The following is a 14,240-nucleotide window of genomic DNA, read 5'->3' as shown; positions in this document are numbered from 1 at the left end:
CCCCCAGCACTATGATGTCACGCTCCCCCTATCACTATGATGTCACGATCCCCCCAGCACTATGATGTCACGCTCCCCCTATCACTATGATGTCACGCTCCCCCCAGCACTATGATGTCACGCTCCCCCGATCACTATGATGTCACGCTCCCCCTATCACTATGATGTCACGCTCCCCCTATCACTATGATGTCACGCTCCCCCTATCACTATGATGTCACGCTCCCCCCAGCACTATGATGTCACGCTCCCCCTATCACTATGATGTCACGATCCCCCCAGCACTATGATGTCATGCTCCCCCTATCACTATGATGTCACGCTCCCCCTATCACTATGATGTCACGCTCCCCCGATCACTATGATGTCACGCTCCCCCTATCACTATGATGTCCCTCCCCCTATCACTATGATGTCACGCTCCCCCTATCACTATGATGTCACGCTCCCCCCAGCACTATGATGTCACGCTCCCCCTATCACTATGATGTCATGCTCCCCCTATCACTATGATGTCACGCTCCCCCCAGCACTATGATGTCATGCTCCCCCAGCAGTCTGGCCATTGCTATCATATACACATCTGTGTAAGTGCAGGCAGCCCTGGCACAATAGCCATCAGCACATATGCAGGACAGTAGTGTGCTGGCCTCTCCCGCAGTCACACAATGGCCGGGATAAGTGGATCAGTATGAGAGTATTGTGCAGGGTGAGTGTTTGCTGTGGGGACAGGTTATCCCGATGTTTGTCCAAGCTATTAGGCTGTCCCAGGGATGCACCCCAGGAGTGCTGCCTTACTAGGTGCAGAGGGTCCTTTACAAATATGTTATTGTCATCCAGAGGGCTGAGGGGTTTTATTATTATTATTGTTTGGTTTCAACAGCTGTCATTGTATAGTGTCATTGTATAGTGTCATTGCCACAAAGCCGGGATCACACAGTCCCTCTCTTTCAGGGAGGTGACGTCACAGCTCCCGCCCGCCCTGATTGGCCGGAGACTCCTGGTGCAGGACAATGCCATTGTGCTCCTGTACTGCCTATAAAGCCGAGGCTGGCAGGGAAGGTGCTGATTACTCTGTTACACCAGCCAAGGGACCTGCATGCTGTATGCCAGAGCATCTCACTCACAAGTAAGTGTCACAGGGGCACTCTTACACTGGGCACCACTGGCTGGGCTTCTGTGCTGTTGTGTTCTGTCTGGTATAGGACATTGGGGGGCTGCTGTCAGAATAATGGGGGGAACCCACTGGCACCTGTGTTTGCGGAAGCTTCAGTTATCTATACAGAATGTGCAAAGTTTCAGTCTGTCCTGTGGGTGCTGCAAAGGGCCATTAACTGTGGTCTACACTGATGATTGTCTAATAAGAATGATTAGAATGATAATAATAATAATAAATTAATAAATAATCTTTTTGATATTTCTATTTATCTTTGCAAGTGTATATACAATATATGAGATAATCATTGCTCAGTCAGTGACTTTGTGTCTGTAATATAATGAATTAATGTGTTTTAGGTTTTATCTAGAGGGAATATTATATATTGGGTGGTGGAATAAATTCTGCACATTGTTGCGCAGCATAGGATACAAATGAATATAGATATTTTACCATATAGATCTAATACATATAATAATGCAGATACTATATAATACTCTCATAATGCAGATATAATAGATACATCATGTTTTAATCTAGGTTTTCATATACATCTAATGTGGATCACATATAGCGAGTTACAGATACTTTATAATGAACTTTAATGTACAGCTAGTACCGAATACAGATATTATATAATGTTATATATCTCATACAGATCATGGAACTGATGTAATACAATGAAATACTGCATTTTAGTTCAATTATTGTAGATTTAGCATCGCACATATGTAGCACAGGCTGTAACGATATCTACGCATTTCCTATTAAACAGAGGTAATACATAGATTATAAATGCACAAACTGTATTTTATTTTAAAACTTAAAACTTTTAAAAACTATATTTAGCACATATATAATACGTATATCACATAATACAGAGACAAGTTTGTCTGTAGAACTCAATGCCGGTTATTAACTCAACTCAGTTATTATTATTAGATATTTAATTTAAGCAGAATATATATATATATATATATATATATATATATATATATATATAAAGCTGAGAAATATATTTCTTAACATTACAGAAATATATAAATATATATATATATATATAGATATATATATATATATTCTGCTTAAACTAAATATTTAATTATATATATATATATAATAGAGAAGTAATAAATATACTATAAAATACAGATATATATATTATACAGATTCAAATAATAATAATAATAATAATAATAACCATGTAATACTTGCCCAATACAAACATATGATTCAAATAATTATGTTTCGCTTTAAATAGATCAACAGACACCAACACACACACACACACACACACACACACAGTGTGAAATGTACTAATTTAATCCCTATATGCAGAGTTGACACATTTGTTCTGTTTAACTAATAAAAGCGATAACAAATATAAGCCATAATACAGTAATACAAACCTCACACAACACATTTATAATCCGCAGGTGAAGCGATCTGATTGTGCACCATTCTGATAGTATTATTCTTTCCGTCCCCAGGTTCTCATGGACTCTGACGCCAGCCTGGGCTCCAGCCGAGCTTCTTCCCCGGAGGTGGATGACATCTTCCTGCACTCGCGGAGAGGCGGGGGCGCCTTCTCTGCGGCCGTCTCCTCCTCTACCATGAGCGACTCCCCCGCGGAGCTGAGCGCGGAGCTCCGAAACGCCATGGCCATGGCCGCGGCCGCCGGGGACAAGCTGGGCGCCTTCAAGGCGGCGGCAGCGGCGGCTGCGGCGGCCGCTGCGGCAGCCAAGAGGGACAAGAAGCAGATGAGCGAGCCCGAGCTCCAGCAACTGCGGCTAAAGATCAACAGCCGGGAGCGCAAGAGGATGCACGACCTGAACATCGCCATGGACGGTCTGCGGGAGGTGATGCCCTACGCGCACGGGCCCTCGGTGCGCAAACTCTCCAAGATCGCAACTCTGCTCCTGGCGCGCAACTACATTCTCATGCTGACCAACTCGCTGGAGGAGATGAAGCGCCTGGTCAGCGAGATCTATGGGGGCCACCACCACCACCATGCGGCGGCAGCAGCGGCGGCGGCCGTCTACCACCCCTCAGCCTGCGGAGGCATGAGCCACGGATCACCTCTCTCTGCGCACCCGGTGGGGCACCCTGTGCACCACCCTCTGCTGCCCCCCACAGCCGCCACTCTCACTTCTGGCCTTTCTGCAGCGGTCAGGGCAGCTCCTCCGCCCCCGCCACCTCCACCTGCACCCCCATCATCGCACCCCGCCTCTCATGGGCTCCTCAAGTCCCCCAGCCCCGGCTCCGCACCCCTTGGTGGGGGCTTCCCGCATTGGAGTGGCATGCCCTGCCCCTGCAGCATGTGCCAGGTGCCCTCTGCCGCCCATCATCACATGAGTGGTGCCAGCTTGTCCAGGCTCAGCTCGGAAACCAAGTGACTATTTTCCTGAAAAGGGGGGCACCGGGGCTCCCACTGTGCGCACAGGTCTGGATGAGAGGTGGCTAGAAGGACACTGGTCAGGGTAGAGGACTTGTTCCATGTTTTAGTGGGATTTCCCTTTTAGTGTAACCTGAAATTTCATCTGGACTGGTGTGTTGGTTCTAGAAGGACTGGCACAAACACTTTGCCAAGGGAAGAGACTCACTGGCACCATCACCTAGCCAAGGGAAGAGACTCACTGGCACCATCCCCTAGCCAAGGGAAGAGGCTCACTGGCATAAGCACCTAGCCAAGGGCAGAGACTCCCTGGCACAATTGCCTAGCCATGGGTGGACACTCACTGTCACAAACATCTAAGCAAGAGCAGAGACTCACTGGTTCAAACTCCTAGGCAAGAGCAGAGACTCACTGGTGCAAACTCATAGGCAAGAGCAGAGACTCACTGGTGCAAACTCATAGGCAAGAGCAGAGACTCACTGGTGCAAACTCATAGGCAAGAGCAGAGACTCGCTGGCGCAAACACCTAGGCAAGAGCAGAGACTCACTGATGCAAACACCTAGGCAAGAGCAGAGACTCACTGATGCAAACACCTAGGCAAGAGCAGACTCAGTCGCACAAATACCCAGCAAACTGCAGAACTACAGACTGATTTGATGACGTGATGGAGTTTGTGGCAGTCACCGCACATACACTGGTCACTGTTACATTTAATACACGGGGTATCTCCAGATATCATACAATATAGGCTGATACAATATAATGCTAGCGGGACAGACTGTAGTTTCCCTGCTGCTGGTATGATGCAGAATTCTCCGCTAGGAAACATGATCCCGTCCTTGTGGAATATGGGCATCTGCTGCCAGGCAGAGGGGGGCAGGCTATTGTTTGTTGCATCAACGGTTGCAAAGCTGAAGAAATGGTTTGCAATCAATATCTACAGATCGATGCAAACTATAAATCAGTCATTAGCAATAAGGAGATTGCAAGGGACATGGAGCGCAAATGCACCAATAGCGGAGGGAGCAGTCATTTAAAATACTTATAATGGCGCAAATTTGCAGTAGCTGGGACAGTTATGCACCGGCAGGCTGTGTGCAAGCTCCCACACCCATGTGGGTGTCAGCATAACAGCCTCACCGCAACTTTAAATGCCACTTGTTCAAAAAAGTTTTTAAACAAAGTTTGCGCCATTCCATTTTGGCGCAAACTATTAACTGTCTTGCCGGAATAGCATCGGTGTCTGTGTAATCCCTGTACATAGGCGGGCCCCCTCTGAGATCCTGATTGTAGGGACAGCAGACAATGGGCACACAGTGAGGACAATGCCATAGAGGGGAGCTGCGCCTCCAATGGAGAGGTGCATCAGGACAATGCAGAGGCAGCTGGGCGGGGGGATACATGGACCATGTCCCTAGCAGACTGTCAAATGAAATACAGAAAGATGAAAGGGCTTCAAAAACAGCAACTGCAGTGGGATCAAGCTGGATTCTCTGCTGCAGAGACCGTGGCCCACAGTGGGGGAGTCACTGGCGACCACCCAGCAATATAGATTATCACTAGGAACTGGGATGGTGGAGGCTTTAGAGTCACTTTGCAAACTCCAAAAAAGTAACTTTCAATGAAAAATTGTCAAATTATCATTCGTCCTCCAATCAGTATACTGGAGCTCTTCTCCTGGCACCAGTCTAGAACCCTTCCCCACTATTTTTTATTATTATTTTTAAACAGATCCGAGCACCTCCCCCTCCCCCCCCCCTCCCTTTATTTTTAAAAGACTTTCCTAACACCTATAGAAGAGAGCATATAATAGCACCTCTTTAATGAAAAATAAAAAAAATCTTGTAAATATATAAATATATATCTATATATTATTTAACATCACTCCAGGTACCCTATTGTTTTTTTGTTTCTACTTTGTAATTAACCTGTTTAATGTCTATGGACCTACAAAAACGTGTATTTGTTTGACAACTGTAGTTTTTTGTTCATATATTTTCAAATGTTTTTGTTTTATTTTGTTTTGGTTTGTTTTTGTTATTGTTTTTTATTATTTGTTTATCCGTTTTTTGAGCAATGGTAAACAATGGTAAGCAGCAATGGCTGCGACTCTTGTTCAACAAAATAAACATACATTTTGATTGATTTTTAGTGGTAGATATTTTCTTTTTGTTATATTCTGTTTTAAACACCTTGCTGCATTTATGTATGACCATGCTGTGCAGCGATGTCCTATAGATCACTGGCTGTTTTGATTCCCATCTAGAACGATCACTGCCGGTTTGATTCCCATCTAGAACGATCACTGCCGGTCTTGATGCCCATCTAGAACGATCACTGCCTGTCTTGATTCACATTTAGAACGATCACTGCCTGTATTGATTCCCATCTAAAACGATCACTGCCTGTCTTGATTCACATCTAGAACGATCACTGCCTGTCTTGAATCCCACCTAGAACGATCACTGCCGGTTTGATTCCCATCTAGAACGATCACTGCCGGTCTTGATTCCCATCTAGAACGATCACTGCCTGTTCTGATTCCCATCTAGAACGATCAATGCCTATATTGAATCCCACCTAGAACGATCACTGCCGGTCTTGATTCCCATCTAGAACGATCACTGCCGGTCTTGCTCATTAACGCTGCATTAACATCACTGCCCCCACAATTGTCACTTTTTTATTTTTGTACAAAAGACAAAAAAAAGAGAAAGAAATTTGTTTACAAAAATTATTTATTACATTATTTGGTTTTCACAGAAAATACAAATTATTGATTGATCAAAATGATTTAAATAAACGTTTTTTAATAAAAAAAATCTGATTGTATTTCTTGTAGTTTAAATGTACTTAGTACACATCTGCTGAACACGAATTGATTCATGGACAAAGTAGTTCGTCGGGATGTTGTGTTATAACTGTAAATGCAGATTGTATCATTGTCTTTACACACTGTTTGTTTTGTATTCGTTTCCAAAGTTATTCAATCTACATTTCGAGTAGGGGAAAACTGTTGAACAATCAGAATGTCAGCAGTTGGACAAGTGGGAATATCATATTAAGGTCCAGTCATATGGGTGGTTAGTCTACATACTGTATTCTGTCTACTGAATTGAATGCAGTTCCTGATTTCGGGATATACTGTATAAGATCAATCAATGATCAGATTATATTTAGTGACATTAGGGGGGAAATGTAATTGGGTGAGAGAATCAGAGAGTGAGAGATTTGGTAAGAAATCTCCAGTTTTTTTTTTTTTTTTAAAGCGGCAATCATTTACACTGCAAAACCATTTTTGATGTTGAAGTGTAAATGATTGCCGCTTTAAAAAACCTGGAGATTTCTTACCAAATCTCTCACTTTCTGAATCTCTCATCCTATTACATTTCACCCCGGATGTCATCACTGCCGCACATTACACGGGCCTTATTCTACTTCACTCTTTCTGACAAAATCCTTCTTAGATGGACACAACCATGTGCACTGCAGGGGGGCAGATGTAAAATGTGCAGAGAGAATTAGATTTGGATGAGTTATTTTGTTTCTGTGCAGGGTAAATACTGGCTGCATTATGTTTACACTGCAATATAGCTCTCACGTTGAAGTAAAACCCCACCCAAATCTAATTCTCTCTGCACATGTTACATCTGCCCCACCTGCAGTGCACATGGTTTTGTCCATCTAAGAAGGGGTTTGTCAGAAAGAGTGAACTAGAATAACCCCCACCACAACACTGATGTAACAGGTGCATCATCCCTACTGCATGTTGTGTATTATTATTATTACATTGTAGTAAGGTGTCACAAGTGGTTGGCAGCGCTGTATATGGCACACATTAGAACATATAAGGGTGCACAGAATTTAACATTACAGTAACTGAGACACTAGGACAGAGCACAGGTAACAGCATACAGCTGAGATGTAGGGAATCACCACAAGTTACTCACTGCTGTCACTGGTGTAGGTGCGTCATCAAACGTCACTCACAAATGTATCACTGGTGTAGGTGCGTCATCATACTCACTGCTGTGTCACTGGGGCCCTTATTCTGATCGGTGCGGCCGGATCCGAATATGCGGCCAGCACCGTGCGTCCTAAACCCCACCTTCCATACGGATCGCCAACTCCGTCCGAACACGGTAAGAAGCTGTCCGAACGGACCGCACGTGTATTTCTCATGAATACACCTCCTCCATCTCAGGGAACCTCCCCCATCATTCGATGGTCGCAGAACATCGAATGCAGGGCCGAGTGGTCCGCCAGCTCCCGCAACCTCAGACCACACGGACATTTCTCCGTGCAAAAGCAGGGATCTGGGTGGGCAGCTGACATCCGGCAATGTCATATGTCCGCCCCCTACACGTGCGTCACGGCCGCATTACCATACATACGCCCAGCGTTTGCATGGGAACGCCCATGAAACGCGGGGTGTAAACATATGGTAATGAGCCCAAACAGCCCTTCACACCCCTCTCCACCCCCTGTTCGTAGTGTACACATTTCATGCGGAATGTGGCCGTGCGTCCCGCTCGCACATGCGCAGAGACGCCTCTGCACATGCGCAGACACAAAACATCGGCGGCACGAACGCACGCGGATATTACCGCACCAACCAGAATAAGGGCCTGGGTGTGGATCGTATTATCATTCACACTTAGGTCGACAGTCATTAGGTCGACACCGTTGGATCGACAGGCAGCAAGGTCGACAGGGTTCTAGGTCAACATGGATGAAGGTTGTCAGGTGTCGAGGTCGACATGGGAGAAGGTCGACCGGGGTTTAGGTTGACAAATGCGTTAGGTCGACATGGGTTAGGTCGACAAGTCGACATGTGGTTTTTCACTGTTTTTTTACCCAAATGTCAACACAGTCGACATGGAAACAGTTGGAAGTCAACAGCAGCCTCTCGCATCGCTCCCTTTGCTCGTGATGCTTCGGGCACACTATTTTATTCTCCCACCACACCCTAGTGGATGGTAGGGCATGAAATACCGCCTGTCGGCACATGTAGGCTAAGAAAACAGTGAAAAAACCCATGTCCCATGTTGACCTAGACACCAGTTGACCTTCATCCATGTTGACCTAGAACCCTGTCAACCTAGTTGCCTGTTGACCCAACGGTGTCGACCTAATGACTGTCGACCTAAGTGTGATTGATAATACGACCGTATCCCGTGTCACTGGTGTAGGTGTGTCATCACATGTCACTCATTGCTGTGTCACTGGTTTAGGTGCGTCATCACACTCACTCAGACCTGATTTCCCCGGGAGGGCTCAAATACAGTTAGCATACCTACAGCACTTATTACCCTAAAAGTGGGACACTCGCACAGCGGAGCTGCGCAACTGGAAAAGGGGCGTAATCTATGGAAGGGGCATGGTCTGGTTGGGGTGCCCGCCCTTCTGCATCCCCCCACCCCCGGCTCTGGGCTGCACATAGACTTATCTTATGTGCAGCCCGTCCGACCTTCAACTCCAATACGCACGGGCCAGCCTCGGGTCGGACGGGATGTCAAACACATGAGATTTGGACTAAATCTCACCACTGTATCCTCCCCCACAGTCTGACCCTCATCCTAAATGCCTAACATTTATCCACCTCCTAGTACCTACATTTATCAAACACACCCCTCCCCCTCGCTGCACCATGTGTCGGGCACGGTGCCTCGCTGCAATCGGCACACTATTATATTCTCCCACTATGCCGTAGTGGATGGCAGGGCATGAAATACTGTCGGCACGTCGGATTAATTTAAAAACAAACCGTCACGCCGACCTTTTCACTGTCGACCTTCCAATTGTCGACCTAATGCTTGTGTCAACCTTCTGACCCTGTCGACTTACCCATGTCAACCTATTTCAGGTGTCGACGTTCAGTGGTCGACCCAATGCATGTCCACTTTAATAGGGTCGACTTAATGACCCTATCCCTTGAACGCAATGTCAGGGTGTTCTGGCCAGGAGTCAGGATTATTATTGCATTACACAATGCATTACAAGGTGGCTATGGGCCTAATTCACATCCAGACGCAGATCTCCAAAACTCTCAGATCGTCAGTGCGCGTGTGCAGACACATTTCAGTTGGAGTTTCATCAGGGACACCAATGATGCAGTGGGGGGGGGGGGGGGAGGGACCATTGGGAGGGACCTGTATAATGCAGGCATTGTCTTAGCCGCACCGGTGGAGGGTTGGCCCTGTACTGGGTCCCCCAATGCAGACCACTGCCACCAGTGGTACTTTTGTGAAGTTAAGTAAAACTGACTCTGAACCAGGCCATATGTTTATAATAAACAGTATGTGCCATTGGGGCAGATGTACTAAGCCTGGAGAAGAGATACAGTGGAGATAAAGAGGAAGGTGCAAACACACCAGCCAATCATCTATGTTTGAAAATGACAGTAGGAGCTGATTGGCTGGTGCGTTATCACCTTCCACTTTATCTCCACCTTGGCCCTTATTCTGGTTCACTGACAAAGGCAAATTCCTTCTCAATGGACAAAACCATGTGCACTGCAGGTGGGGCAGATGTAACATGTGCAGAGAGAGTGAGATTTGAGTGAGTTATTTTGTTTCTGTGCAGTGAAAATACTGACCCAGGAATTCCACCACGTTCTCCAGTTATATATGTTGGGGTTGTCAGTTACATGACATTGGGACACACCTGCAGTGTAAGGTTATTGTACATGTGTTTGGGAATGATTATTTATTACCAGTTTCTTATATAGCGCAGCCAATCCCATTGTGCTTTACAATTGGAGAATACACTGTGAGGCCACGGATCGACCAAAATTAGGTTGACAGTCAATAAGTTTACCCCCATATGGTCAACAGGGTCAATAGGTCGGCATGTCAAAGGTAGAAAGGGTCGACAGGCACAAAAGGTCGACATGCTCAAATGTTGACATGGCAAATTGGTTAATCATGTTGACACTCAAACAAATCGACACCCAAAAAACTAAAACGTGTCGGCATTTTTCTGTCAACCTTTTGCTTGTGTAGACCTTTTTTAAATGCCTGCCGACCTTACAAGGTCAACTTAAAGTGACCGTCGACCTTAAATTTGTCATCCGATTGAACCGTACCCCATTGCCCATGCTGCAGAGTAATCTTGAGTATCTGGAAGTGTCTTTTCCTTCGTCTTAGCCATAGATGTGTCCGTGCCGTCATTGTCCTGCCAACCACATTAGCCATTTGACGCTTGCCCCTCTCCCCTATTGTCCTCCTGGGCTTCCATTTGACACCACTCATACTGCTTTCACATTGCAGAAATCGGTAATGACACGGTATTCTTAAATGGGACTTTAAAACGGGTCTGAGCCTTGAGACCTTTCACATTGCAGGTGAAAACCGTTTTAAAAATCATTTAATACCATTCAAACATTCAACCCGTTTAACCCCCAAGGGACACGTTTCAAGCCATTGAAATAGAGCCATTCACACTGCCTAAAAAACAGCTTTAAAACGTGTAGGACTCTGCTTTTTAACCGTGTTGAAATACCGGTTATCTTTAACCGGTAAATCAACTTTGGCACTTTCACACTGCAGCCTTAAACGTTTTAAAATGGGAAAAAAACGGCAATATACCGTTTTAAAAGTGCAATGTGAAAGGGGTATTACCTGCCTCATCCTCTTCTGCAGGGAGGAGATACAAGAAGACCGGCTTTACCAATTAGCACTGCTACGAGCGACACACTGGCAGGAGCAGGTGAGAATTAGGGGACACTAATTAGGAAATGTTCTTTGTCTCTATTAAAAGTCAATAATTAGCGGTGAGACAGATGTAGCACATCAGTCGGAACAGAAGCTGCAGTGCTGGCTTAGAGTAAGCACACTTCTGCCCAGAGGGCTGGGTTCTGCCACAACACACAACAGGTGGAGAGAGGGAGGGGAGCCTGCCTGTAATCCTACTGTAATGTGACAGGATTTGCAGGTAGGGGAGACACTGCTGAGGGGGTGTCACATCCAGTCCTGTCTTCTAATCCTCCCTGGAGTCATACAGACTGGGCTGATTTAACCAACTGCCTTCCAGACAGACTTTGGAGGATTTTGTTTTTCCCTGTCCATATAAATTAATGACAAAATCCAATTCATTTTTATTTTTGAACTAATAATCTGCAAATAAAAATTGTAGCGATCAATTAACGCATGGTAGGGATTGCTTACTAAAGGTGTGTACACACTGGAGAATATATTTATATTAAATGATATCGCTAATTTTGGCCCTTCTGATTGATATCGTTCATTATATCATCCAGTGTGTACACCATAGTTGCCTACTTCCTGGCAGTCAGTTCAGTAAGGGTGGGCGTAGCCACTGACAGAGCGGGATAGGGGCGGGGGGTGGTGAATCAATGCCGGTATTTTAGGCATTGCACAGAGGGGGCGGGGCTACAGTGCTGCGGGGGGTGGTGGTTGCGGGAGGCTTGCCTACCTTTCCGGGGGGGGGCAGGGCCATTCCCAGATGGGTAGGCAACCCTGGTGTATGCCATGCCCGACGAATGTTGAGTGCTCCTAGGGGTCGTTAATGACCCCCTCTGTCATCTGTTCATGTACAGATGAGGGAGCACATGTGTTTAAGGGCCTTAACACATACTTGCCGACTTTTGCTGGCTGCCTTCCGGGAGAGGGCAGCCAGCTCTATTATACAGGGGGGCGGGGCTATCGCCGGGAGCTTAAAAGAGGCAGATTGGGGGCGGAGCCACAGACAGGCTTCCCTGTTGGGGCGTGCCTATAGTGATCGCGTCATTTTAGCCACGCCCCCCGCCGTGCAATGCCGGTATTTCAGGCATTGCACGGCGGGGGGCGGGGTTAAAATTACGCGATTGCGTCATTTTACTCACGGCCCCCCTCCGCCGAGGGGCGGATCGTGGGGGATTGGGGTTAATGCGGGAGGGTTGCCCCCCTTTCGGGGGGCCGGGAGGGGGACCCGATTTCCGTGACCCTCCCGGCCATTCCGGGAGGGTAGGCAACCCTGCCTTAACATTGCACTGACATGTGAATTTGCTCTAAGCCATAGCAGCCAATCAGATACTTGCTTTCATTGTCTAAAAGTCCCCATATATCAGCAACATGAAATCCACAATTCGATGATTTTGCAATTGTAGGAAAACCCCAATCTATTGCTCGCCATACATCTACAGATTGATTGTCAGATCTGGCTGGTTGGAACAAAATTCTGGTAATGGATGAGAGCAAATGACAATTGACAATTTGCTTTGAAATGCTGGAAAACTGCCAAAAACTGTCACTCAGATATTACCAGGTTTTTGTCCCAACCAGCCCAATCTTACAGTCAATCTGTAGATGTATGGCCAGACCATAGATGATTACCAGTGATCTGCAGATTTTTTTCGACATTGGATCTTCAAATCTGAAAATGCCCATACTTCACCTAATTGTAATCTCTATAGCAGTGGAAGAGTTCTGATTGACATAATAGTCCGTCGCGCAAAAGACTGATCGCCACCATACATTAGCAATCACAAATCCAATCCAACGCAGATTGTCCAACATGTTGGACAATCTGCGATGGTGATCACTTCTTGATTGCAATAGATAAATGGAGAAACCCCTACATCAGCAATGGTTTATGGGCATCACCATGAAAGCATTGGGCATTCCCCTGGGGAATGCCTGCCGAGGGCAGGAGGTTGACGTCGCATGACCAAGAGGATTCGGCAGCAGGGGGCAGGCCCGTAGTGTGAAGCCCTCCTGTATAGTTCTTACTTATACTTCTATCTCCATCAAACTGACTAAATTAAATAATTCCTGGAAATTTTTTTTATTATAAAGTTCTACTTCACCCCCTGAGATTAACGTGATTCCCATGTGCAGGTTTCTGGCAGCTCCTATGAAAATCATCCTCTGCCCCAAGGGTTAAAGGGAATTTATGCTCTGGACCCGAGAAGCACCAGTGACAAGCATATGCATCTACACTGCTCATTGGGCAGCTGCAGGTACAGTATACTGCTCATTGGGCAGCTGCAGGTACAGTATACTGCTCATTGGGTGGCTGCAGGTACAGTATACTGCTCATTGGGCGGCTGCAGGTACAGTATACTGCTCATTGGGCAGCTGCAGGTACAGTATACTGCTCATTGGGCAGCTGCAGGTACAGTATACTGCTCATTGGGCGGCTGCAGGTACAGTATACTGCTCATTGGGTGGCTGCAGGTATACTGCTCATTGGGCGGCTGCAGGTACAGTATACTGCTCATTGGGCGGCTGCAGGTACAGTATACTGCTCATTGGGCGGCTGCAGGTACAGTATACTGCTCATTGGGCGGCTGCAGGTACAGTATACTGCTCATTGGGCAGCTGCAGGTACAGTATACTGCTCATTGGGCAGCTGCAGGTACAGTATACTGCTCATTGGGCGGCTGCAGGTACAGTATACTGCTCATTGGGCGGCTGCAGGTACAGTATACTGCTCATTGGGCAGCTGCAGGTACAGTATACTGCTCATTGGGCAGCTGCAGGTACAGTATACTGCTCATTGGGCGGCTGCAGGTACAGTATACTGCTCATTGGGTGGCTGCAGGTATACTGCTCATTGGGCGGCTGCAGGTACAGTATACTGCTCATTGGGCGGCTGCAGGTACAGTATACTGCTCATTGGGCGGCTGCAGGTACAGTATACTGCTCATTGGGCGGCTGCAGGTACAGTATACTGCTCATTGGGCA

At 46.5% G+C, this 14,240-nt stretch overlaps 1 protein-coding gene across 1 annotated transcript; it reads left to right on the top strand.

Annotated features, from left to right (window-relative positions):
* The first annotated feature begins 1,019 nt into the window (after positions 1–1,019).
* On the top strand, positions 1,020–5,292 carry OLIG2 (oligodendrocyte transcription factor 2). Its single transcript, XM_083171830.1, has 2 exons — positions 1,020–1,129; positions 2,647–5,292. Exons 1-2 carry the CDS (start codon positions 1,100–1,102, stop codon positions 3,550–3,552), a joined length of 936 nt encoding a protein of 311 aa, XP_083027956.1. The 5' UTR covers positions 1,020–1,099; the 3' UTR covers positions 3,553–5,292.
* Positions 5,293–14,240: the final 8,948 nt, after the last annotated feature.

This window comes from Crinia signifera, chromosome 2, assembly GCF_055691185.1.
Source record: "Crinia signifera chromosome 2, ASM5569118v1, whole genome shotgun sequence".
Classification (NCBI taxonomy): Eukaryota; Metazoa; Chordata; class Amphibia; order Anura; family Myobatrachidae; genus Crinia; species Crinia signifera.
Note: the sequence above shows the minus strand (reverse complement) of the source record. Positions and strands in the feature narration are given on the sequence as shown.

What these genes read in the sequence shown, in the direction of transcription:
- OLIG2 (XM_083171830.1), top strand. Translation starts at nt 1,100, where the DNA reads ATGCTGTATGCCAGAGCATCTCACTCACAA. An exon ending in CCAGAGCATCTCACTCACAA is followed by an intron (nt 1,130 to 2,646) that starts GTAAGTGTCACA and finishes TTCCGTCCCCAG; the next exon opens with GTTCTCATGGACTCTGACGC.